At 34.5% G+C, this 27,994-nt stretch overlaps 3 protein-coding genes across 4 annotated transcripts; 2 read left to right on the top strand and 1 right to left on the bottom strand.

Annotated features, from left to right (window-relative positions):
- The first annotated feature begins 731 nt into the window (after nucleotides 1-731).
- Nucleotides 732-7,068, top strand: LOC139853325 (serine/threonine-protein kinase BSK1-like). Of its 2 annotated transcripts, XM_071842698.1 has the most exons (9): nucleotides 732-1,370; nucleotides 2,522-2,657; nucleotides 3,951-4,084; nucleotides 4,483-4,588; nucleotides 4,683-4,768; nucleotides 4,955-5,143; nucleotides 6,164-6,328; nucleotides 6,414-6,527; nucleotides 6,689-7,068. In XM_071842698.1, exons 1-9 carry the CDS (start codon nucleotides 1,068-1,070, stop codon nucleotides 6,929-6,931), a joined length of 1,476 nt encoding a protein of 491 aa, XP_071698799.1. In that variant the 5' UTR covers nucleotides 732-1,067; the 3' UTR covers nucleotides 6,932-7,068. The 2 variants fall into 2 exon arrangements, with proteins under 2 accessions (XP_071698799.1, XP_071698800.1); XM_071842699.1 differs by lacking the exons at nucleotides 4,483-4,588; nucleotides 4,683-4,768.
- A 1,447-nt stretch (nucleotides 7,069-8,515) lies between these two features.
- On the top strand, nucleotides 8,516-9,354 carry LOC139851320 (uncharacterized). The gene has a single exon (XM_071840336.1). It carries the CDS (start codon nucleotides 8,600-8,602, stop codon nucleotides 9,293-9,295), a length of 696 nt encoding a protein of 231 aa, XP_071696437.1. The 5' UTR covers nucleotides 8,516-8,599; the 3' UTR covers nucleotides 9,296-9,354.
- Nucleotides 9,355-12,777: 3,423 nt separating this feature from the next.
- LOC139851500 (uncharacterized) lies at nucleotides 12,778-14,280 on the bottom strand. The gene is made up of 2 exons (XM_071840569.1): nucleotides 14,127-14,280; nucleotides 12,778-13,160 (listed from the first exon to the last, which is right to left on the bottom strand). Exons 1-2 carry the CDS (start codon nucleotides 14,258-14,260, stop codon nucleotides 12,953-12,955), a joined length of 342 nt encoding a protein of 113 aa, XP_071696670.1. The 5' UTR covers nucleotides 14,261-14,280; the 3' UTR covers nucleotides 12,778-12,952.
- Between the last annotated feature and the right edge of the window lie 13,714 nt (nucleotides 14,281-27,994).

The raw sequence follows: 27,994 nt of genomic DNA, 5'->3' as shown, positions 1-27,994 counted from the left end.
CCTTGACCCTTATATACTAAATGTGGTGTCATTTTATGTAGTTTTAGTTCAACTTGAATGTAGTTTTGAATTTGCGTTCGCATTACAAACGGTCCCTCAACTTCGTCTATATTTACACAACGACTCCTCAAGTTTACTTTTTCTCAGGGGTTAAAAGTGTAAATATATAATTTTATTAAAATAAAAGAAACTAATTCCACCCGAATTTATAACGGGCCATATCTTCTCGCTCGGTGGGAGTTAAATTTTTTCGAGACCACCGTTCAATTACGAAAAATCTTACGAACCCAACAGGACTAACTATACGCGAAACGGACAATTTTTTAAAAAAACGCTAAACACAACGACAACCCATATCTTTCCGCTCGCCACGAGTTAAATTTTTTCGACGGCAGCGTCAGACTCGAAATAATTTTATGAACAAAACGAAACTAACCACGTTCGAAACGGACACTTTTTAAAAAACACTAAACACAACGACAGCCCGTATCTTTCTGCTCGCCCCGAGTTAAATTTTTCCGACAGCACTGTTACACTCGAAAAAATTTATTGAACAAAACAAAACTAACTACGTTTGAAACGGATACTTTTTAAAAAACGCTTAGCACAACGACATCTAAAACGGCGCTTAACACATGGACCGTGTTTCCCTCTGTAAATACACAACACTACGTTAAATATAAATACGCAGCCCTAAAACCCGCCGCCCGGGCCGGTCCGGACTAGTTTCGTCTAAATTGGGAACCTATGCAGAACCTCTACTAGACAAACAACAACACAACACAATTTCTTCATCTTCTTACCGCCTTTCTTTTCGATCTCTCTTCACCAACACGAGTGTGTTACAATTATATACTTTTAAACTTTCTACAATATCTCAAATATTTTTCTTTTTTCTTTTTTACTCGATTAAAAAAAAATAAAAATTCAAATCTAAGAAAGAATGTATATATGTATATTTTTCATAAACCCCTTTTAGTCCATTTTCTTAGTGTGAATATGGTTCTTGACTGATAATATATCATCTAAAGATTCAAACTTTTTGTATTCTTTGTTATTTTGAAGTAATGGGTTGTTGTAATTCTTGTTTTTCTAAAAAACCCATATCAAGAAACGATAATTTAAACAATCGTCACTCTCCCGGGAAAACAGCTGCTTTCGCCGGAGATAACGGCGGTGTACCGGTGTTTTCCGAGTACTCACTGGTGGACTTGAAAGCTGCAACTAATAACTTTAGTACAGAGTTTATTGTTTCTGAAAGTGGTGAAAAAGCTCCAAATGTTGTATATAAGGGCAGGTTGCAGAATAGAAGATGGATTGCTGTTAAAAAGTTTTCGAAAATGGCGTGGCCTGATCCGAAACAGTTTGCGGTATATCAATTATATTCAGTTACTTAGTTGAGTTGAATGGCATTGATTTGGGTTTTGGGTTTTAGGGTTTACTGTTGTTACATTGTCCATTATGTGTTATATGAAGTTTGCAAAAGTAATTATGTGTGTTTTTTGATTATATATCGATTGCGCAATTGGGTGATTGTGGTTATTTGTTACTCGAAATATTTAAGGTGTTTGGGATTTTCTTAAACTAGCAAAATGGGCCCGCGCGATGCTGCGGGGCTTCTGGGTTGCGCATTCATAGTTAACGGAGCGTTATGTATTTACAGAATAGATAGTACCTAGGTGTGTGTATGTATTAAATATATCCGAGATATTTAGCGTTTTTTTTAGAAGTGTCCGTTTCGCGTATAGTTAGTCCCGTTGTGTTCATAAGGTTTTTTTGAGTTGAACGGTGTGTTCGAAAAAATTTAACGCGAGGCGAGCGAAAAAATATGTCCCGTTGAAAATATGGGTGAAGTTTAATTAAGATTTTTAATTAAAATATTAAGTTTCATGTTTAACCCCTGAAAGAGGGGTTGGATTTGAAAGCTGGGAAAAAGTTGGGGGGTGTTTGGTTTTTTTCTCCTCCTTTTCCACTATTGTCGTTTTGACATTTTTTAACCCCTGAAAGAGGGGTTGGATTTGAAAGCTGGGAAAAAGTTGGGGGGTGTTTGGTTTTTTTCTCCTCCTGTTCCACTATTGTCGTTTTGACATTTTTTGTGGGGGCTTGGGGTCAAAACGACTCCTGTTCCACTATTGTCGTTTTGACATTTTTTGTGGGGGTTTGGGGTCAAAACGGCGAAAACCCGGATGGGGTTTAGGATATAAGGTTAATTAAACGAATTATATGCTTATTGCATTGATTCAACACTAATGAGAAGTTTGCGACTTGGTATTTATATACATCAAATCGGTTAGTTGTAAGTAGATAAGAGTAATGGGCTAACTGTTACATATACTTTGCGACTGCAAGTACACTTGTTTTAGCTATTTTGCTATACTTGTCACCGTTTGTTTAATCTCGTTTATTGTTATTAAGTTTAGTATCTTCATAATTTTTTGAAAAGATGATCATCTTTATGTTGATATCATTCGTTAGTATGAAAATTCACCTGTTAAATTTCTTATATTTGTGATGATATAAGGATGAAGCATGGGGTGTTGGAAAGTTGAGACATAAAAGGTTGGCGAATTTGATCGGATATTGTTGTGACGGAGACGAAAGGTTACTCGTTGCAGAGTATATGCCTAATGATACTCTTGCCAAACATTTATTTCACTGTATGTATTCTTTAATCTTCATAATCAAACATTTATTTTATGTTGCCTGTTTCTTGTTTCTGTATTCAACATTATTTTGACCTTTTTGATTCAAACATCAGAGCTCATTCTACTAGAATTAGCAATATCACACACTTACCTTGAATGGGTTAATTACTTAATTTGGCTGTGCTTTATCTTTAAAAGGTTTTGGCCCGTTATGCAATCTGATTATTTAACCATCTCTGCATACTGGTAATAATTTGTTGAATAACTGTGCTTTGAGTTTTGTAAATTTTGTATGTGAACATTCAGAACATATATTCTTAGAGTAGTCTCTAACTATAGAAAGCTTTTGCCTAAAATACTAGTAATAATTATAGAAATCAGGGTATCTTTTTTTTTTTTTTTGAACAGTAGTTCGGGATCCCACCTCCCACGCGTTCATCTCCCGCAGTTGCATAACCCGCCTCTAACTGTTGCCCAGGAGGAAACCCGACCCAATCCGAGGGCATGGGCGGTAAAACCCCCCTCCCCTACAGCCCCTGCAATGCGATGTGCGGAAAACACCCTTGGGTGAAATTCAAGGGTTAAGGGGCAACCTTGTGTGCAATAATGTACCTCACGGGAGTCGAACTCTTGACCTCTTGCTAAGAGAGGTAGACCACTACCACATGAGCTACAACACAAGGTTCATCAGGGTTTCTTTTTCAGTGAAGCAAGCAGTATGTGTCTCGTATGCTTTCAATTGAAAATATGGTTCATTTGTTAAGCTGGCATAGACTCATTGATTTAGGATTCTAAATAGGGGGTGTTTTGGATGTCGATCTTGCATGTAGTTATGTTTTTACTACACAAAGTTGAAATAATTACCTTTGATACTGGTTGCTTGATAATTTTTTACTATAAATGCAAATAATTGATATTGATAGCTGATATAAATAATTATACTTGATCCCCTAAGTAGAAAAATGTGTCTCCAATTAAGGGCTGAATACTCAATAAGAAAATAGTTAGATAATATCCATGTTTTTTTTTTTTTATCTGTTTAGTTATAAATGGGTGATTGAGTTATGTTTTACCTTAAATCGGTCATATGGGCCAAAGAAAATAATAAGCTAAAACGGATCAAATAGGTCGAATTGCATGGATGAATAAACGGGCGGGAAGTTAACCAAAGTTTACTTTTATGCTTCTAATCTAACTCTGTAAAATATATTAATAGTGGAATACCTTTGCTTTTTAAGTAAAGATCAACACTTTAATTATGTATATGTAGTGGACTTCAAGTTCTCTATGTAATGTCTTTCACAGGGGAGAATCAAACAATCGAATGGGCAATGCGGTTACGGGTTGCTCTTTGTATTGCCGATGCTTTGGATTATTGTAGTACCGAAGGTCGTCCATTGTATCATGATTTGAATGCATATAGAGTTCTCTTTGATGAGGTGAATTAATTTCTTTTATTTATATAAATTCTATATTTATGTTCTTTGTATTATACCAGTAATATAAAAGAATATACCACCGATGCATTGCCTGAGTGGTACATCTGCTATGTTGATCCCGGGCTCACGTCCTTGAAAATAGGTGAGGGTTCGAATCTTGGGAGGGGGTTTTCTCAAGGATTCTGTTGGGGTGATACGGTGCATGCCTTAAGCCTCTCAGTTTAATCCAAAGCACGCCGGGTACCCAATGCGGCGATGGTGTGTGAAGAGTTTCCTTCTAACGCGTGTGTATGTGACAAATGAGAGCACTCGATGTCGATATCGCCGTTCAAAAAAAAAAAAAAAAAATCTATATTTATATGTAATTAGAGTGATAACTTGATTGGTAACTGTGGCAGAATGGGGATCCAAGGCTTTCATGTTTCGGCCTGATGAAAAATAGTAGGGATGGTAAAAGTTACAGCACAAATCTTGCGTACACTCCTCCTGAGTATCTAAGAAATGGTATAATGTCATGTTTCGGCCTGAATATTTTTATGTAAATGGTTGCAGGTTGCCTGATAATTTTTTATTTATATATTTATTCTTTTTGTTACAGGGAGAGTTACTCCAGAGAGCGTTAGTTTTAGCTTTGGGACCGTTCTTTTGGATCTTCTGAGTGGAAAGCATATTCCCCCGAGCCATGCAAGTAGTCCTGAATTTGTTACTAAATAATAATTAATTATACATATAGATAATTAGGAATAATCTGCACATGCTATATTAATGCCACATGATCATATACTTGATGTGGTATATTGCGTAATCAAAATTTTTACCTCTAGCGAGGTAAAAATTTGATTTTTTAGAAGTTGGTACTACTTGCTGCAGGCAATTGAAATGATCAGAGGAAAAAACATTCTTCTTTTGATGGATTCACATTTGGAGGGTAACTTTTCAACAGAAGACGCGTATGTTGTTGTTGATCTTGCTTCACGATGCTTGCAATATGAACCCAGGGAACGACCAAATACTAAAGATTTAGTGGCCGCACTTGCTCCTTTGCAGAACAAATCGGATGTCAGTACCTACTCCTCTTTTTGAATAATACTAACTAAATGTATTCTAAAATCCTTTATATACCCCGTGTAGACGAGTTAGTTGTTTATAACTTGGTTTAAAAGTGACTGTTGTTTTAGGCCCAATATTCATTATCATTCCATCTATGTTAAGTACTTACTATATCCTAACATTCTAACACAACTAAAAATGAATAACGGCTCTACAACATTAAGCACCATAAGATAGCTTTTATATCCAAAATTCAAAACTTTTAAAGTTTTAAATCAAGCAAGAAACAACAAATTGGAGCCAAATTGAAGCCGTATTATGTGTAAATTAAATTTATAGTCAACAATTTGAGATGTGTAAACATATATTTGGTAGTTGTGTAGATAATGTTATGAAGAAGCATTTTAACTTCTTTTTTTTTTTTTTTTTTTTTTTTTTTTTTTTTTTTTTTGACGTGGACAGTCCTCGCGGTACGCCCCAAATGTGCAAACCAAGAGGACTGTCCACACAAGAAAAAAAGTTTAGGGATTGAGCTCGTAATCTGTGCAAACTACAGGGACTGTTTGCGTAATTATGTCTTAAATGTATTTTATTCATTATATGATTTTTATTTCCGTGAAGCCTTCGCCTTAGCGTCTACGGTTTCGGGCTCTTAGTGCATTATATAGTGCATTATATCGCCTTTTTTTAAAGGCAACAGCCGGCATCGAATACTCTCATTTGCCACACATGCACGCACTTTCATGCACGCACTTTCGGGAGGAAACCCGAATCGCATTGCAGGAACCCGATCCTTAAACCATCTCGAGGGGCAGGCATCCAGGAGAAAACCCCCTCGAGGTCAATATGGAGCTCCATATTTCATGTAGATTGATTAATAGGATGGGCCGAGTGAGGCTCGAACCCATGACCTAACCTCGCCCCAACACACAAGGTGTTGGGATACCGTTGAAGCGAAGCTTCGTTGGTTTATATCGCCTTTTTAAACCAAGGTTTTGAATAATTAACTAAAAAACATTATGTATGTAGGTTCCATCGTATCAGATGCTTGGTATCCCGAAACATGAAGAAGCACCGACAACGCCGCCACACCCTCTTTCTCCGATGGGTGATGCCTGTTCAAGGACGGACCTAACAGCCATTCATCAGATACTAGTGATGATGCATTATAAAGATGATGAAGGAACCAATGAGGTTATTTTAATTAAAATTTCTCATTTATTTTAAATACTTGATTTCATACTTCTGATGTTTGTATTTGGATGATGATTGTTTTCAGCTTTCTTTTCAAGAGTGGACCCAACAAATGAGGGATATGTTGGAGGCTAGGAAACGCGGGGATCTTGCTTTTCGTGATAAAGATTTTAGAACTGCCATTGATTGTTATTCTCAGGTACTTGTTTCGGCTGTATTTTAACGATAAACAGAGCATGTTTTTAAAAATTGCTTAAGGGTTTGAATTAGTATGTTTGTACTTCATACAACACAGTTATCAGTTCATTAGTTTTTTTTTTTTTTTTTTTTTTTTTTAATTATTTTTTTTTAAACATATAGTTCATCGATGTGGGGACTATGATATCACCAACTGTGTACGCAAGGCGCAGTCTTTGCCACCTCATGTGTGATCAACCGGATGCAGCACTCAGAGACGCTATGCAAGCACAATGTGTTTACCCTGAATGGTCAACTGCATTTTACATGCAAGCTGTTGCTCTTGCGAAGCTAGATATGCACAAAGATGCAGTCGATATGTTGAATGAAGCTGCTACCTTTGAAGACAAAAAACGAGCCAAATGATTCATTTTTTATTCCTGTAAGCATATGTCCATTGTTGTTGTCGAGAAATACTTGTGCTATAAAGAGATACACCTTGTTTGTAAAACCGGTCGTTCTTTTATTCAATTATTTTTCATTTCCTTGATCCAGAACCTGTAAGAAACAATCATGTACATTAATGTATTAAATTTGTGTTGGGGCATGTTTGGATGTGTGTTTAGTGTCCCAATTGATACTTGTACCAACATATAGGCTCATGATCCACCAGTTACTCAGCATATTGTTAAACGAGAGACAAATTGATGAATTATTTGTGCTGAAGTTTGATAATTGTCGTCGGGTCTTTAGTGGGCTTGATGTTGTTGCCGGCGTTGTTGACTTAGCTGACTTCGGAATATAGGCTTCAGGTTAGGTGTTCTTGGGTTGCCCCGGTGAATGGTTTGGATTTGCGGTTTCTGAGGAGTGCTGTTGCGGGGTTGAATACGGGATCGGGTTTATGTGGTGTTGTAGGTTTTAGGTTTGGTGGTTATAGTTTGTAATTTCAAGTGTTATTCCAATTTTGCTCGCTCTGGGTCGTAGTAGTCGTTCATTGTGCTTAGAACGAACAGAGCGAGTGTCAATGAGTTTTGGTCGTTTGTGACCATGTACTTCCTCAACAGATCGATATGATCTGCCCAATGTTGTACCACCAGATCCTCGGATCTTTTATATATACACGTATTAATATTAATATTTTCGCCAAAAAAAAAAAAAAAAAATAGAAGCAAGGCCTAAAATTGGTTCTATGGGGCTGTTTACTTTTTCTCTGTATTAAATCATGTTTCTATTTGAAAATGGGTGGATTCTATATCTTTTAGAAACATATCAATTGGTAGATTAAATGAGAAAGAAATAACAATTTTATTTAATAAATTAAGAGCTGTACAGAAATATATATATTATTAAGTGAAAAATAAACCGACCCTATATATACCATACATAACTCACTCAATGGTTTTGAATGTGTTCCATGGCAAACTTGATTTAAACAAGTTTAAATTACAAATCTTGATGATTTCAAGTTGCGACAAACCTGAAACTTAATCGTTAATCTTTATTTTATTTTATTTTTCTTGGTCATTTTAGTAGGTGAGGCTGGTCCAATATTGGTGCGAAAGGTCTAATTTGTGAAGTAGTTAACCAACTCAAACATTGTCATCAGTGACTTTGCCTTCATAGTCCACTAAATAAATCTTATCACATACATCTCCCCCTGTCTTAAAAATTATACGGAGTACTTTATTACATACTGTAACGTACGGGATTATATAATAATACACCTATCCTATTTACTACTATGTATTTGTATTTGTATTATATTTATATTTTATTTTGTAAGAATGCATCATGGAAGGTTCATGGAGACAAAATAGTGACATTTTATGTTGCCAATTTGTCATCAACGTACGGAACAACAAGTACATGCACTTTCCTATCTCTTTCCTTCTGACAAATCTTTAATCAAATCTAATACGTAGTATTATATTCCAATATTCTATAAAATAGAATATGAGACATGAGGATAATCATTATTCATCTCTTATATATACATATGATCACAAGTGAGATACATATTGGAATTCATTGACCGGCATATTACAACAAAAGTTTCAGAATAATTCCAGTGTCAAAAACTTGTCATCATTCAATATGTCAATCTTGAACTTAAGAGACTTGCACAATTCCGCAAATGATTTGCTCCGTTCGCCTAGCCTAAAACGAGCTCTCTCCGATCACCAACAAGACCAAACCGCTATTCAAAACGTGTCTGAATCGTCTTTAAAGATGTTAGATTCATGTGGACGAACTAAAGAAATAATCATTCTTGTCAAAACTCACATTCAAGACCTTCAATCCACGTTTCATCGAATCACACTTGGCGAAAACGGTTCTCCTGAAAAGAAGTTTTCAGGGTATCATCTCCATAGAAAAGATCTAAAAAAGCAAATGCTAAAGCGACTAAAATCGCTAAAGATAACCAAAAGCACGAATACAAGCAATGTGTTTGATGACGAAAATTTAATGGTTGTGGCGAATGTGTTGGGTGAAGTTAGGGAAACAATAATATCACTTGTGGAGTCACTTATGTTACTCATGTCCATGCCTAGTCCTAATATGACAAGAAAATCGACGAATTTTAATGGGCTTGTAGTAGCGAAAGCGAAGTTTATGAGGATGAATAGTTTGAGCCCGTGGGAGAGGTGTGACGTGGATGCGGTTCGGCAAGGGATAGAGAGATTGGAGGCTGTTGAAAGTGCTGTGGAGGACTTGGAGGTTGAACTAGAGTGCATCTTCAAGAGATTAATTAGAACTAGAGTTTTGCTACTTAACATATTGTCTAATTAGAGATTATGTAATATTTATGCACATAATATGCATTATTTGGTTCATTTTCTTTTGTTAAAGATAGATCATGGGTAAGTCCAAATGTTTGGGACTTTTGCATAATGTCTAACTGAGTAGTTCTGTTTTCTCAAGCTTATAGCTTATTAATAATTTCAATAAAATGTTATTCATGAAATTAGCAAAGCTGTGTAAAGTAGTTGACTCGTGCATTTTACTGTCTAAAGAAAAAGGATAATACACAATCAATTTCACCTCATCAAGGCCAATCCTAAATTCTATGATAGTCCATATAGTTCTGAGCGAGACTGTTAGCACGTTGTTGTAACTTAGTCAAATTAAACATCCATACCGTTTTATTAGATAAATAAATTGCTACTACTCGAGGGACATTTTCATCAATTTATAAGTTCACTATACGTTATCGACAAAATATCACTGTCCCTGTGGTTGGTATCAGAAATCACCGGGATCCATGTACTTTTTTTTTTGTCATGGATGGTCCATTGGTTTGCAATTTTAATCACCAATGATCTTTGTGGTGCATATCCACAGGGATCATCTTTGACGAAAAAATGCAAACCACATGGACTACTGGTGATTCAAATGCAAATCACAGGACCATCCTTGATGGAAAAAGTACATGGACCACTGGTGATTCCCGATACAAACCACATGGACCATTCGTGATATTTTGCCAAATTATCTAAAGCAATATTCCGTGCATTTCAAACAAAAACTATTTTGATGTTGAATTTTAACACAATCCACATTAATGCTTAATACTAACCGTCGCCCCTCAGACTGGTACCGGAGCCAGTTTTGCACCCCACCTGTCTTCATTGCTGCAACATAAAATAGCTACCTTGGTCGCCTAACACGCGGCGAGATGATGTAGGATGCATCTCAAATCTTTAATAATATAGATATCACATTTACACTATTTAATTTAAAAATTAAACACCATTCGTCTGCATTACAACAGCATCAAACAGTCTGGTCGTTAGCATAATTGTTGTATGCACAGTGAGGGACTTAGAGTTGACAAAATTAGCCAATTCTCGGACATAGGTGGACGTAAGTTGTACGAATAATAACACAGCTGCATGCCTCATGCCCTCACATGCATACATGCCCTCGTGCACCACATTTATTATTACCATTATATCCTCTCACAATTCATGTATGTATTGTTGTGATCAGAGATTCAACTTTATTATCAGTCAGATGTATATGTATATGTATATTAAACTTTCATTGTTGAAATAATGTGTGGTTTTAATATGATTTTTTTTAACAGCAGTACAAGATCAACCAAGGGATCGGAACTTTAACCACTCACACGTTCATCTCCTACAGTTGCATAACTCGCCCCCTTTCAGGAAGAAACCCGACCCAATCCGAAGACAACTTATATATTATGTGCATTGTTAATGACGACAGGGCAACTTATATATTATTTACAACATTGTTAAATTTAGCGACTCTGAGATGAATAAGTTGTCGGATATACACATACAATAGACTAAAATGGAGTTATACACAAACGAGATCCGACTAAAGTAAAGTATGTTTTGTCAATATACTTGTACTCATCGGCATATCCAGAATTATTTTCCGACGCGGTCAAAACATAAAAAAATTGAGAAAAGCAATAAAATGGGGCAAAACGTCGAATTTAAACATATAAACATACTAAAAAATACGACCACCAGGGGCGACTGACCCAGTTTCCCCATAGGTTCTCCTTATATTGTACATTATAAAATATTATTATTTTTTGTCCCGTCCCGCCCGTCCCTTACCTATCATATCTATCTATGATCTATGATGATAATCAATAATGAAATCTTGATGAATGATAATAATTTATGGATTGTGATATTTCCACCACTTAATTTGATAGATTCACCACATTCATGCACTAAATACTTGTAAGGTATAAGTACTTAATGTATGAGTGGGTTGGATCTATGAAATTAAGTGGTGGAAATATCAATTACCATAAATTATGAGGTACGTAATTCAACTCCTATACATATATATTCTCAAATATCCTCAAAATCCGACATGTGAACCTTGATTTTTATTCACCAAGAGACTTGCACGATCATTACACAAAAAAAAAGGAAAAAAAAAAGAGTTTTAACGAGAACCAAAAGGACTCGGAATAGATCAAAATGTCCTCGTAATATACCTATAACGAGGACATCTTCAACAATAGTGCAGTCCCAATAAGCCTATTGTGAAAATTTTGTCCACGCAGTAAGTAATTTAAAAAAAAGGAGGGGAAACTGGTTATGCTCGCTTCGCCTTGAATTGTGGTTTGGTCAAATGAGCCATCTCAAATCACCAGCAAGACCAAACCACAATTCAAAAGGTCTGCAATACGTCTTTAAAGATGTTAGATTCATGTGAAGACCAACAGGCATAATGTTTCTTGTCAAAACTCACATCCAACAACACCAATCCACATTTCACAGAATCACACTAGGCGAACCATCTTCTTCCGAAAAGAAATTATCAGCATATCATTATCTTCTGCATAGAAAAGATTTAAAAAAGCAAATGCTAAAGCAGCTAAAATCACTAATAATGACTAAAAACAACAGCAAACAACGCCTATAATAATGATAACTTGATGGTTGTAGCGAAGGTGTCGGGTGAAGTTAGGGCAACGATAACTTCAATTATGGAGTTCCTTATGTTACTCATGTATATGCCTAGTTCTAAACAAGGCTAAAAAGTCAGTGGATTTTAATAAGATTGTTACAGCGAAAAAGAAGTTTATGAGGATAAATAGTTTGAGTTAGCCATTGGGATAATTGCGACGATGTGCATGCAGTTCGACAAGCTATAGAACGACTGGAAGCTTTGAAGAGTGCAATTGAAGACTTGGAAGTTTAATTGGAGTGTATTAGAGATTAATACTAAGAACTAGAGTTTTGTTACTAAACATACTCTCAAAATTAAGTACTCGTTGATTCACTATTGTTGATAAGATATATCTGAGCATGAGCCTGTGTTTTAGAATTTTGTGTGATGACTTAGAGATACTGTAATAAGTAAGAGCTCTGTAGCTTAATTTCTACTTGCATATATAGTAAAGTTTCAAGCGCCCATATCTCTTAAGTTACCAAATTTAAATTCTCAGCACCAGCAAGAGTGTTTAACATTAAGATGAGCATTTTGCTTCAATTAATTAATGAATCTTTGTGTGTGTGTGTGTGTGGCCAGCCCAACCCGGCCGTTTTGACCCAACCAAAATTTTATATATTTTGACTCATAATCCAACCCGCCAATTATGCCATATTGCCACCTATAGTTACAGGTAAAAGCGATTTCAATGAATTAACAGATTAACCAATACGAATGAAACCACCACGATGTATGTACTCTAATACGAGTAAATTCCACTCTTGAAGCCATAAGTTACAAGTATAGATAACCTACTACATACAAGAGTACCATTAAAAACATCCGAATGTTCCAATCAAGAACCAGACACTTGATCTATTGCATACCCGACTTTATCACTTCAACAGCAACTCATAAACAGGGAAGAACAGAAACTAACAGAATATGGACCAAAATCAATGAATACTTATTGCGATTTATGTAACAGATGTCAAGAAGATTGAGTTGGCTACAGTTTATTCTCTACATTGATAAAGGAAGCATCATCATTCGCTTTGTTTTCTTGTTCAATTTTACTTGCTTAGTTACCTTCATAAATAACATCAGTAACCATGTGATGGTTGCAAATGTCAAAGTGAGCTTCAAGTGATTGAAATATAACAAGACGACTGAACATACTATAAATGCTAGAATTAGAAGTTCCCATATTACAAACATCACCATATCCATTCTGCATTCAGATCAACCAAATTGAAGCACGTTAAGTTAAACTCGACTCTGTTTAATGTTTATAAAACGTATAGAATTAGTATCTCCTGCTACTCATAAACAGTTTTTCAGAGGTGTCAATTTGACCCAATTACAGAATAACTCTTCTTAGCTATTTCAGTAATCGAGCATGTATGATATAAACAAAAAATGAGGACAGATTGTCACGGGAAACAAAGACATACCATCGAAATGGACACCAAAAACATATATACGAAGGATCAGTTAGATATTTTGCAGCATAGTAACATGTTTATAATAATTTATTCAATGCGATCAGTACGTTATACAAAGACATACCAAGGAAATGGGCAATGAAAACATATATACGAAGGATCAGTTAGATATTTTGCAGCATAGTAACATGTTTATAATAATGTATTCAATGCGATCAGTAGGTTATAAAAAGACATACCAAGGAAATGGGCACCGAAAACATATATACGAAGGATCAGTTAGATATTTTGCAGCATAGTAACATGTTTATAATAATGTATTCAATGCGATCAGTATATTATAAAAAGACGTACCAAGGAAATGGGCACCGAAAACATATAGAAAACATATATACGAAGGATCAGTTAGATATTTGCAGCATAGTAACATGTTTATAATAATGTATTCAATGCGATCAGCCGATCAGTACGTTATGTATAATTGATTAAGAATCGGTTATTATCCAAAACAATTTATAGAAAAATGATAACTGTGCCTAATTACATAAACCCTAAAATGGCCTATTAAGGAGAACATAACACATGTTACATTCAAAGAATAAGATAAAGAGGGATTATACATACATACATATACCTAATTCAACCAATAAGTGAATTAGGTCTAACTTTAGCCTAATTTATACATATATTTTGAAATTGATCATTGACCTATAGCCTAATTTATAAGATTAGCATTAATTATTGAAAATTACCTGGATAAAGAAGAAGAACTTTTAGCATTTGAAGAGAAGAATGAGACAGAGGCTAAATCAAGTTTGGATCGAATTTGATATTCACGTACCTGCTCTGCCAGATCTGATCGTTTAATTTTGTTTTGTTTATTCATTGTACTCGAATGCAATGTCACCATTACGCTTCCCTTTCCTCTCTAACTAATATTGTTTTCAAATTATAGATGAAACTCAAATAAACATAAACATTTTAATTAGGAATTAGGTATTACAGAAAGGATGATGAGTGATGATGATGAATCGGAATCAATGACACCGGTGATTAACGGTACGCGTCCTATGATGACGTCATTTTAATGGCCGATCGATGATTAAGACCAACACCGGAGATGGAGGGAACGATCGTAGATTACAAACGCCCCTTTCTCTCTGCGTTCAATTCCTTGAACGCAACGTTAACGTATCCAAAATCATATTTGAGATTTATACTGTACAGAACTTACAGATTGCACCCTTCAATTATTGTCATTTCATCTTAGTTGGAGAAATTTCATTTTTAATACAAACTCACACACATACCACTACAAGAATTAACCACGAAATATATACAAATTATTCTAAGCAGGACCCGAACTCTCAACCTTCTGGTTGGAATTGTAACAACAATACCGCTGAGCCAGTGACCTTATTTGCACTAAAAATAAATACTACTGGTGCATTTTTGTTTTTTCTAAAGAATGTAACATCATAAGCTTGATAATTAAATATTATGCTTTTATTGGTATAATAATAATATATTCCACCGTCCCAATTTAAATTATCCAGTATTATTTTTGTGGTTAGTCTAATAAATTATTTGTATACGTTCATAAATGTGTACATGTACTTATGTATATGTGAATTATGTTAACAAATGTACGTTTAAGTAATCGTGAAACTAAGTCTAATAAGAGATGAAAAGGGTAAATGATACGGAGTAAATGATATAGTAATAAACTTATTGTAATAACTTGTGTACCTGAACTAATTAGTTGAATTAGAAATAAAATATATAATTAATGTGTGAAATACAATAATTACATAGCCTGAATACAACTATTTAAAGTAATTGAGTTGAAATTACTACGAGTAGGATACAAGAAATTTACCAAATTACCCACTTTTTCGCAGACCACTTACGCGCAAATTTGAAACATTCCCTTCTAACGGCCAAAATAAATGATGTACACCCTTTCGAGTAGGGTGATGATATGTACACAACTATTTTTTACACATACACAACCAAACATGCTTTACAGTATTGTACTGTACAACACTGTAAAGCATGTTTGGTTGTGTATGTGTAAAAAGTGGTTGTGTACATATCACTCCCCTTTCGAGTAATCTTGAAAGTCCAAAGTAAGCCCAAGTTGCAGCACATGATCATGAGCCCAAAGAGTCAGCCCTATGTAATTGTGATGGACCGCAGTTCTTGACTTCTTTCCCAACAAGAAAAGTGTAGTGACCCGGAAAATTTCGACTAATTTTAAACCAAACTCTCGATACGATTCATTATCTTTGACACGATAAGCAAAGTCTGTAATTTTGAGTCTCAAAATTTTTTGAACTGTTTCATATATTCAATTGACCTTCGACTGTTTCCGACGATTCACGAACAACTATATATATATATATATATATATATATATATATATATATATATATATATATATATATATATATATATATATATATATATGACAACCCGGAAATTTTTGACCAAATTTAAACTTTATCTTTAAATGATTTAATATTTTCGACACGATAAGCAAAGTCTGTAATGTTGAGTCACGAAAGTTTTGGAACTATATTCATGTAATTAATTATTCTTTGACTTTCTCGACGATTCACGAACAATATATATATATATATATATATATATATATATATATATATATATATATATATATATATATATATATATAACTTAATGTGCATATATATATATATATATATATATATATATATATATATATATATATATATATATATATATATATATATATATATGATTTCAAGTTATTTAGTAAACGATAGTAACATTCGATTATTGATTCGATTAATATTTAGATAAGTTAACTAAAACGTTTAAGATGAACCAGTAAAACACTAATTTGCTACAGTGTTTTCGAAAATCACTATTTGCTACAGTAAAAAAAATCTTTGCTAAAGTAACTTTGCTACAGTAAAACACTATTTCAGAATAAAAATGTATATATGTATATGTATATACTACGAGACGATGATTTATAGAAGCAAATAACCAAAACACTTAATTGATTAAAGCTACACTTCGAATGACATAGTTTATCAATGATTAAGTTTAATTTTTGATAAAGGTACACGTCGCGTAACGAAAAGTACTAGTTTTCTAAACGTACGAAAATGCATTCGAGAAACTGAAACTGAGATATTAGTCGAGCGTAAACGTACGAGTCATCAGACCAAAAATTATAAGTCAACTATGTATGTAAATATAATATAATATATAATTAATTAATATAAATAAATATATACATATATATATATATATATATATATATATATATATATATATATATATATATATATATATATATATATATATATATATATATATATTTAATCATGTCGACAAGCAAAACGTTAAACGATTGTGTGCTGTCAAATCTTCCCATGCGATCGCATGGGATTTGGCTTGGGAAGCCATGCGATCGCATGGCACCCAAGGCTGGCCAACATTATAAAGCTCGACGAATTTGGTTTACAGCACACACACACTTACCTATATCTATCTCTGCTCTCTCTATATTTATATATATTATAATTATATTATTATTATTATTATTATTATTATTAATATTAAGATTATTAATATTAATCTTATTATTATTAGTAATAGTATTATTAGGAGCGATATTATTAGTATTATACATAAAATACTACGACAAGGTTATGAGCGAGTTATTCCAAGACGGGTTTTTAGAGCAGGATAAAGCTAAGGAAATTATGAGTTATAGCTATGGAGGTGATGAGTATTATTTGTGGGTATGTTCGTGAGTCAAACATAGTGTTTATCATCTCCGTCGCGTCTACGTACCTTTCCTGCAATATTGAATCTCAATATTGATATGTGAGCACTCATAACTTAACTTTTATATATTAATAGTGCATCCCTGACTAGTGCTCGAGCCCGCCAACACCTACAGTCGCCATCTCCACCCTATAGTCACCAATAAACCACCCTTCTCTTACAAGCAATCACCATCGACAACCACCCAATACCATCATGTTTATGCTACTCTAAATGTTTCTGTTTCTGTGATCGAGCAAACAAACCAAAAAAAAAAAAAAAAACCACCACCATCATCTTTATTTTTTATTTTTTAGTTCGAGTCTGTTATTTTTTTCTCTCCCTATTTTCGATCAAGCAAACCCAAACCCATTTAATCCACCACATACATGGCAACCTGCAACCTATCTACTGTTTTTCTGATTTATTCGAACTCCACAGCTACCCAAACACCACAACCGAACACCTTTATTTTTTTTCTTTTCTTCTTCGTTGTTGCTGCTACAGCAGTGTGCTATTCCGGTTCACTGCAGCGAAAAGATGAATGATGATGAGATGAGATTAGATGAAAACCGTTGTTGCTACTTGTCTGATCAAAACCAAAGTAACCTGCTGCTGTACGTTCTTACCTGTTTCTGCCTCGTTCCAGTTACAACAGCGAATGATGATGATTAAAAGAATGATGATGATTAGCGTATGATAATGAGATGATAATGATGATGTTATGATAATGATATATACGGTTATTGTTTATGTTTCCCATATTCACGACAAGAAGAACCCACAAATCACAGATATACATTTATATAATTGGATTAGTGTAAATTGGGCTATTAAAACATTGGTGTTGGACTGCTACTTTTAATCTCTGTTGGGCCGAAATAAACTTGGGCCATGACCCAACTCATGATTTCCTTTGGGTTGAGAAGGCAATAGATATTTTTGGGTTAAATAGAAATTTTCTAGGTATAAAATCAGATAAATAAAAGCAGAGCCATGGTCTAGGAGTGTTGGGGTTAACCGAGAGGTCTTGGGTTCGAGCCTCGTTCAAGGCTGTTATTTTTAGGAAAGCTTTTTAAGGTAGTTCTCATGTTTTAAAAATTATTATTATTATTATTATTATTATTATTATTATTATTATTATTATTATTATTATTATTATTATTATTATTATTATTGTTATCATGATTATTTTTGTTAGTGTTAGTATCATATCTATAAGTAACATAATCATTATTATCATATTTATTATTATAAGTATTATTATCATTAAAACTATCATTATTACTATTATCAATATTACTACTAATATTATTATCAATATAAATATTATTATTAGTAGTATTATTATCATTATAGTTATTATTATAAATATTAGTATCATTATTATTATTATTAGTAAAATCATTATTTTTATAGTTAGTATTATTAGTATTCATTATTATTAAAATAAACATTTTTATTTAAAAGTATCATTTTTACTAAAGTTATCATTTTTATTATTAATATTAAAAGTATCATTTTTAACTCTATTATCATTATTATTATTTTATCATTACTGATATTATTTTAGTATTATTATAGTTTAAACAAACAAAAGATATATGTATATATATATATACAAAAATATATTCAAGACATATAACATAACAAAATTTATATTTTTTTTATTTTAAATATATAAAATGAATATATGAAACCTATAGGTTATTAATATAAAAATGATATAACTAATAAATTTATTTATATATATATATACATATATATATATATATATATATATATATATATATATATTTGTTTGATTACAATTATATGTGTTAATATATACATAAATGATATAGGTTCGTGAATCCGAAGCCAACCCTGCATTTGTTCAATATAGTCATATGTATTTTTACTACAAAATACATTATGGTGAGTTCATTTGATTCCCTTTTACTCTTTACATTTTTGTGTAAGACCCGAATATTTTTCCTTGTAAATATGTGTGAATAAGTTATTCAAGTTGTGGGGTTTACGTTCTATATAATTAAAAGACAAAAGAAGCTGAACTGGGCATTTGGCGTGCCGCGCGGCCTTATGGCACGTCGCGCCATTACGGGCTGACAGCTCACTTTGTTTTTAATCAAGATATTTTGAGGGCATTTTGGTAAAACCACTTAAGGTCCGACTTTAAGGCTTGGATCAGTTGTTTGGAGTGTAATTTACTCCATATTCACCCACCTTATCATCTTCCAATCAATTCTAGAGAGAGAATTAGATTCTAGAGTGAGAGAGCTCAAATTAAGGAAGAAGAAGCTCGAATCGGGTCAAAGTGCAAGCACTAAAGTTGTTCATCTCCTCAATTGCTACGTTTTGATAGTTGTGGTAAGCCCTAAACCTAACTTCCTTGTTTTAATTAATTAAGAGTTAGGGTTGGTGTAGGTGATGAACACTAAGACCCATTTGTTAGTAAATTGGGTGTTTTGGGTGAATTAGGGTTATGTTGACTCAAAGATGACTAACTAGGGTTTTCAAGTATTAATTGTTGTTAATAAACCTTAATTAGTTAGTAAATTGCTAGAACACCAATATTTATGTAAATGGGTGTTGCGTGGGTTAGTGGATGACTCGAAATGGGCGTGTTGACCTTAAATGGGTCAAATGGGTCAAAATGGACCTAAATGAGTAAATGTTTGTGATTAATGCATAAACCTAGTGTTAAAAGGTGTTTTAAGACCTAACTTGGCTAATGTTGGGGTTTTGGCAAAAGATGACCCAATTATGGGGTTAGGTGTCCAAATGGGTCAAAATGACATAGTAGTGGTAAGTGTTGTGAGTTTGACCAACTTGAATGGTTGATTGATTGTATGTGCGTAATAATAGGTGTGTTACCTTGAAGATTCAAGCTTGATTTTATTGATTCACCGAAGGCGTAAGGTGAGTGGAATAATTATGCGTGTATGTATATAATGTATTTATTTGTGTAGAATGGATGTGGCATTGTCGCGTTGTTAAGACACCACGTTCTATGTAACGAGTAGTATTGTCGCGTTGTTTAAGACACTACTCATTGTTTGATTGACATGTGGTATTGTCGCGTTGTCTAAGACGCCACATTGTCATGGGAGTGGATGTCGCGTTGTTTAAGACACCACTCATCGTTTTGATTGGCATGTGGATTTGTCGCGTTGTTCAAGACGCCACATTGTCATGGGGGTGAGTGAGTCGCGTTGTTTAAGACATCACCCGGGGGATTAGTGATTACGCGTCGTTTAAGTAACACTAACGGATGTTATGAACTCCAACGGCCTTTTAAGTACCGTTCCCTTGCTCGATTGGTTAACTATGGTTATAAGAATGTTGTGTTAGCATATTTAATTATGAACTATATGCTATTGGTATTGCTAGCTCCTTATGAATTTGCGGTTATTGGTATATGCTTAATGTTTTGCATGGTTGTCGAATTGCTAGCTCGTGTGCGATAATGTGTAAGTGATGCAAGTAAGTAGATTATATATGTATGTGTATAATTATTGCATTCACTAAGCTTTGCGTACCCTCTCGTTGTTTACTATTTTTATAGGTTTGTTTGTGGACAAGGGTAAGGGCATTATCATGGAATAGAGATCCCGCTTTGTTGATTTGGGGACGCTTTTTGGAAGTATTAGTTCTTGGAGTTTGACCGAGACTTGGGTAGTTTAATCCCAAACGCCATGCTCGTAGTGTAGTTTGGTACTTAAACTTTTTAGCGGTCGAAACTCATATTTTGTATTAAACTCGTAAACCGGCCAATGTGGGCCCCATCATGCAAAACTTGTTTTTATGTTTGAATCGTGTTAGTTTTACATATTTGAAAATGTTGGTGAAAGCGTTCGGTCTAATTATGACGGGAAGTAGCCGATCTTTTTCGCGTTTAAAACTTTTTTGGACAGACCAGTTTGGCGCGCCGCGCGGCCAATTGGCGCGCCGGGCCACATGCTGACCATGAAATATTTTTTTTTTATTTCGTATTTTAACGCGGGTTGTTCGTGGTTTGGTTTGGGTTGTTACAAGTGGTATCAGAGCATGGTCTAAGGGATTTAGGCGACTTGAGATAGGTGCCTAGACTTAGACTTTATTGTGTGTACGCTTTATGCGGGACTTGTAGGACTTTGGGCCGGATCGGGAATTGTTAGTACTTTGGTTTATGTTAACTAACCTCGTGCTAATTGTTTTATGGTATGTTTTACAATCATCAAACGAGATAGACGTTGTACTAGCAAGTTAATGCGACGTGCTCGCGTAACAATGATTAGCTACCATTGTTACGGGCGCAAATCGTGACGAACAAGCAATGTACAACGATTGTTGAGCAAGATGGAGTAGTGTGGTGTATATGTATATACATATGTGTTATGTCCTTTTGTTTCGCCGTTTAACCTATTTCGTTTTATAGAATGAAGATGAGAAACGGACACGACACCGATAATGGGGGCACGAGTGAGGACCCCGAGTTCACGGCCAAGGTTGAGGCCATCTTTAAACATCAAAAGGCGAAATATCTTGAGGAGATTAAGAAGATGTTTCTAGACTCGATTGACGAGCGATTAGTCAATGTAGTCAAAGAGCAAGTCAAGGCCGTTCTTCATGATGATAATGTGGGAAGACGGGACTTTTTCTATAAGAACTTCAAGGATTCTCAACCACCCACTTTTGAGGGCGAAAGAGATCCTCTTAAAAGTGCCCGTTGGATCTCTGATATGGAGGGGGCGTTCTGTACTTGCGAATGTCTTCTCGATAAGAAGACAAGGTACGGGTCTAGCATGTTAAGGGGCGATGCTAAGTTATGGTGGGACGCGAAAATCCATCTTTATGGTGAAGTGCAATGTATGGACTTCACTTGGGACGGATTCAAAGCGGAGTTTTTCGATGAATACCGAACTTCGGCCGATCTTACAAGGCTTTAGGACGAGCTACGTACCTTTAGGCAAGGGTCGATGGATTTGAACACTCTCAAATCCGTGTTTTTGTCCAAGACCCAATTTTGCCCGGAGTATGTCGGGAATGATAAGATGTTGAAAGAAGATTTATATCGAACCTTGAATGATAGTTATCAAGAGAAAATAAGTGTGAACGTGGTGAAAAGCTTCAATGAGTTGTTTAATATGGCTAAAGGTTTTGAAGCACGTGTGTTGAGAAAGAGTAGTTTTACTTTTGTTAAGAGGAAGTTCGAAGCTAATAGTCATTCGAACAAGAAGGGTAAAGGTGCAACTGAGAGAGTCGGTAGTGTGAAGAAGAGTTCTCCGGGGGAATTTCGTTATTCTTGTCATAATTGTGGGCGAAGGGGGCACATGGCCCGTGATTGCACCAACCCACCTTCTACAACCAAATTTACTAGTTTCAATTGTGGTAAAGAAGGGCACAAGAGGCCCGAGTGTCCCGAGTTGCGCAATGATAATGTCAAGCAGCTAGAGAAGGCGGCGGGTACGGCTAGGGGTCGTAATTACTTGATGACGAACGAAGAAGCCAAACAATCCAATGAAGTTGTTTCAGGTACCTTCATGGTTAACTCTAATCCGGCGCAGATACTTTTTGATAGTGGTGCTAATTTGTCTTTCGTGTCTCCAAGATTTGTGCCTAAGTTAAATAAACCGCTAGTAAAGTTAAGCCGTCCGGTAGAAGTTGAAATAGCGGATGGCAAGACGGCGCTACTGAAATGTCCTGTTCTTATTGATTAAAAACGTTTCATATTAATTGATTTCGTTGCGAGGTTTTGACCTCTATATGAGACGTTTTTCAAAGACTGCATTCATTTTTAAAACAAACCATAACCTTTATTTCATAGATAAAGGTTTTAAAAAGCTTTACGTAGATTATCAAATAATGATAATCTAAAATATCCTGTTTACACACGACCATTACATAATGGTTTACAATACAAATATGTTACAACAAAATAAGTTTCTTGAATGCAGTTTTTACACAATATCATACAAGCATGGACTCCAAATCTCGTCCTTATTTAAGTATGCGACAGCGGAAGCTCTTAATAATCACCTGAGAATAAACATGCTTAAAACGTCAACAAAAATGTTGGTGAGTTATAGGTTTAACCTATATATATCAAATCATAATAATAGACCACAAGATTTCATATTTCAATACACATCCCATACATAGAGATAAAAATCATTCATATGGTGAACACCTGGTAACCGACATTAACAAGATGCATATATAAGAATATCCCCATCATTCCGGGACACCCTTCGGATATGATATAAATTTTGAAGTACTAAAGCATCCGGTACTTTGGATGGGGTTTGTTAGGCCCAATAGATCTATCTTTAGGATTCGCGTCAATTAGGGTGTCTGTTCCCTAATTCTTAGATTACCAGACTTAATAAAAAGGGGCATATTCGATTTCGATAATTCAACCATAGAATGTAGTTTCACGTACTTGTGTCTATTTTGTAAATCATTTATAAAACCTGCATGTATTCTCATCCCAAAAATATTAGATTTTAAAAGTGGGACTATAACTCACTTTCACAGATTTTTACTTCGTCGGGAAGTAAGACTTGGCCACTGGTTGATTCACGAACCTATAACAATATATACATATATATCAAAGTATGTTCAAAATATATTTACAACACTTTTAATATATTTTGATGTTTTAAGTTTATTAAGTCAGCTGTCCTCGTTAGTAACCTACAACTAGTTGTCCACAGTTAGATGTACAGAAATAAATCGATAAATATTATCTTGAATCAATCCACGACCCAGTGTATACGTATCTCAGTATTGATCACAACTCAAACTATATATATTTTGGAATCAACCTCAACCCTGTATAGCTAACTCCAACATTCACATATAGAGTGTCTATGGTTGTTCTGAAATATATATAGATGTGTCGACATGATAGGTCGAAACATTGTATACGTGTCTATGGTATCTCAAGATCACATAATATACAATACAAGTTGATTAAGTTATGGTTGGAATAGATTTGTTACCAATTTTCACGTAGCTAAAATGAGAAAAATTATCCAATCTTGTTTTACCCATAACTTCTTCATTTTAAATCCGTTTTGAGTGAATCAAATTGCTATGGTTTCATATTGAACTCTATTTTATGAATCAAAACAGAAAAAGTATAGATTTATAGTTGGAAAAATAAGTTGCAAGTCGTTTTTGTAAAGGTAGTCATTTCAGTCGAAAGAACGACGTCTAGATGACCATTTTAGAAAACATACTTCCACTTTGAGTTTAACCATAATTTTTGGATATAGTTTCATGTTCATAATAAAAATCATTTTCTCAGAATAACAACTTTTAAATCAAAGTTTATCATAGTTTTTAATTAACTAACCCAAAACAGCCCGCGGTGTTACTACGACGGCGTAAATCCGGTTTTACGGTGTTTTTCGTGTTTCCAGGTTTTAAATCATTAAGTTAGCATATCATATAGATATAGAACATGTGTTTAGTTGATTTTAAAAGTCAAGTTAGAAGGATTAACTTTTGTTTGCGAACAAGTTTAGAATTAACTAAACTATGTTCTAGTGATTACAAGTTTAAACCTTCGAATAAGATAGCTTTATATGTATGAATCGAATGATGTTATGAACATCATTACTACCTTAAGTTCCTTGGATAAACCTACTGGAAAAGAGAAAAATGGATCTAGCTTCAACGGATCCTTGGATGGCTCGAAGTTCCTGAAGCAGAATCATGACACGAAAACAAGTTCAAGTAAGATCATCACTTGAAATAAGATTGTTATAGTTATAGAAATTGAACCAAAGTTTGAATATGATTATTACCTTATATTAGAATGATAACCTACTGTAAGAAACAAAGATTTCTTGAGGTTGGATGATCACCTTACAAGATTGGAAGTGACCTAGCAAACTTGAAAGTATTCTTGATTTTATGGAACTAGAACTTGTAGAATATATGAAGAACACTTAGAACTTGAAGATAGAACTTGAGAGAGATCAATTAGATGAATAAAATTGAAGAATGAAAGTGTTTGTAGGTGTTTTTGGTCGTTGGTGTATGGATTAGATATAAAGGATATGTAATTTTGTTTTCATGTAAATAAGTCATGAATGATTACTCATATTTTTGTAATTTTATGAGATATTTCATGCTAGTTGCCAAATGATGGTTCCTACATGTGTTAGGTGACTCACATGAGCTGCTAAGAGCTGATTATTGGAGTGTATATACCAATAGTACATACATCTAAAAGCTGTGTATTGTACGAGTACGAATACGGGTGCATACGAGTAGAATTGTTGATGAAACTGAACGAGGATGTAATTGTAAGCATTTTTGTTAAGTAGAAGTATTTTGATAAGTGTATTGAAGTCTTTTAAAAGTGTATAAATACATATTAAAACACTACATGTATATACATTTTAACTGAGTCGTTAAGTCATCGTTAGTCGTTACATGTAAGTGTTGTTTTGAAACCTTTAGGTTAACGATCTTGTTAAATGTTGTTAACCCAATGTTTATAATATGACATGAGATTTTAAATTATTATATTATCATGATATTATCATGTATGAATATCTCTTAATATGATATATATACATTAAATGTCTTTACAACGATAATCGTTACATATATGTCTCGTTTAAAAATCATTAAGTTAGTAGTCTTGTTTTTACATATGTAGTTCATTGTTAATATACTTAATGATATGTTTACTTATCATAGTATCATGTTAACTATATATATATCCATACATGTGTCATCATATAGTTTTTACAAGTTTTAACGTTCGTGAATCACCGGTCAACTTGGGTGGTCAATTGTCTATATGAAACATATTTCAATTAATCAAGTCTTAACAAGTTTGATTGCTTAACATGTTGGAAACATTTAATCATGTAAATATCAATCTCAATTAATATATATAAACATGGAAAAGTTCGGGTCACTACAGTACCTACCCGTTAAATAAATTTCGTCCCGAAATTTTAAGCTGTTGAAGGTGTTGACGAATCTTCTGGAAATAGATGCGGGTATTTCTTCTTCATCTGATCTTCACGCTCCCAGGTAAACTCGGGTCCTCTACGAGCATTCCATCGAACCTTAACAATTGGTATCTTGTTTTGCTTAAGTCTTTTAACCTCACGATCCATTATTTCGACGGGTTCTTCGATGAATTGAAGTTTTTCGTTGATTTGGATTTCATCTAACGGAATAGTGAGATCTTCTTTAGCAAAACATTTCTTCAAATTCGAGACGTGGAAAGTGTTATGTACAGCCGCGAGTTGTTGAGGTAACTCAAGTCGGTAAGCTACTGGTCCGACACGATCAATAATCTTGAATGGTCCAATATACCTTGGATTTAATTTCCCTCGTTTACCAAATCGAACAACGCCTTTCCAAGGTGCAACTTTAAGCATGACCATCTCTCCAATTTCAAATTCTATATCTTTTCTTTTAATGTCAGCGTAGCTCTTTTGTCGACTTTGGGCGGTTTTCAACCGTTGTTGAATTTGGATGATCTTCTCGGTAGTTTCTTGTATAATCTCCGGACCCGTAATCTGTCTATCCCCCACTTCACTCCAACAAATTGGAGACCTGCACTTTCTACCATAAAGTGCTTCAAATGGCGCCATCTCAATGCTTGAATGATAGCTGTTGTTGTAGGAAAATTCTGCTAACGGTAGATGTCGATCCCAACTGTTTCCGAAATCAATAACACATGCTCGTAGCATGTCTTCAAGCGTTTGTATCGTCCTTTTGCTCTGCCCATCAGTTTGTGGATGATAGGCAGTACTCATGTCTAGACGAGTTCCTAATGCTTGCTGTAATGTCTGCCAGAATCTTGAAATAAATCTGCCATCCCTATCAGAGATAATAGAGATTGGTATTCCATGTCTGGAGACGACTTCCTTCAAATACAGTCGTGCTAACTTCTCCATCTTGTCATCTTCTCTTATTGGCAGGAAGTGTGCTGATTTGGTGAGACGATCAACTATTACCCAAATAGTATCAAAACCACTTGCAGTCCTTGGCAATTTCGTGATGAAATCCATGGTAATGTTTTCCCATTTCCATTCTGGGATTTCGGGTTGTTGAAGTAGACCTGATGGTTTCTGATGCTCAGCTTTGACCTTAGAACACGTCAAACATTCTCCTACGTATTTAGCAACATCGGCTTTCATACCCGGCCACCAAAAATGTTTCTTGAGATCCTTGTACATCTTTCCCGTTCCAGGATGTATTGAGTATCTGGTTTTATGAGCTTCTCTAAGTACCATTTCTCTCATATCTCCAAATTTTGGTACCCAAATCCTTTCAGCCCTATACTGGGTTCCGTCTTCTCGAATATTAAGATGCTTCTCCGATCCTTTGGGTATTTCATCCTTTAAATTTCCCTCTTTTAAAACTCCTTGTTGCGCCTCCTTTATTTGAGTAGTAAGGTTATTATGAATCATTATATTCATAGATTTTACTCGAATGGGTTCTCTGTCCTTCCTGCTCAAGGCATCGGCTACCACATTTGCCTTTCCCGAGTGGTAACGAATCTCAAAGTCGTAATCATTCAATAATTAAATCCACCTACGCTGCCTCATATTCAGTTGTTTCTGATTAAATATGTGTTGAAGACTTTTGTGGTCGGTATATATAATACTTTTGACCCCATATAAGTAGTGCCTCCAAGTCTTTAATGCAAAAACAACCGCGCCTAATTCCAAATCATGCGTCGTATAATTTTGTTCCTGAATCTTCAATTATCTAGACGCATAAGCAATCACCTTCGTTCGTTGTATTAATACACAACCGAGACCTTGCTTTGATG

Source organism: Rutidosis leptorrhynchoides, chromosome 6 (assembly GCF_046630445.1).
Source record: "Rutidosis leptorrhynchoides isolate AG116_Rl617_1_P2 chromosome 6, CSIRO_AGI_Rlap_v1, whole genome shotgun sequence".
Taxonomy (NCBI): Eukaryota; Viridiplantae; Streptophyta; class Magnoliopsida; order Asterales; family Asteraceae; genus Rutidosis; species Rutidosis leptorrhynchoides.
Note: the sequence above shows the minus strand (reverse complement) of the source record. Positions and strands in the feature narration are given on the sequence as shown.

What these genes read in the sequence shown, in the direction of transcription:
- LOC139853325 (XM_071842698.1), top strand. Translation starts at nt 1,068, where the DNA reads ATGGGTTGTTGTAATTCTTGTTTTTCTAAAAAACCCATATCAAGAAAC. An exon ending in CTTTGCAGAACAAATCGGAT is followed by an intron (nt 5,144 to 6,163) that starts GTCAGTACCTAC and finishes TTATGTATGTAG; the next exon opens with GTTCCATCGTATCAGATGCT. An exon ending in ATGATGAAGGAACCAATGAG is followed by an intron (nt 6,329 to 6,413) that starts GTTATTTTAATT and finishes GATTGTTTTCAG; the next exon opens with CTTTCTTTTCAAGAGTGGAC.
- LOC139851320 (XM_071840336.1), top strand. Translation starts at nt 8,600, where the DNA reads ATGTCAATCTTGAACTTAAGAGACTTGCACAATTCCGCAAATGATTTG.
- LOC139851500 (XM_071840569.1), bottom strand. Translation starts at nt 14,260, where the DNA reads ATGAATAAACAAAACAAAATTAAACGATCAGATCTGGCAGAGCAGGTA. An exon ending in AGTTCTTCTTCTTTATCCAG is followed by an intron (nt 13,161 to 14,126) that starts GTAATTTTCAAT and finishes ATCTGAATGCAG; the next exon opens with AATGGATATGGTGATGTTTG.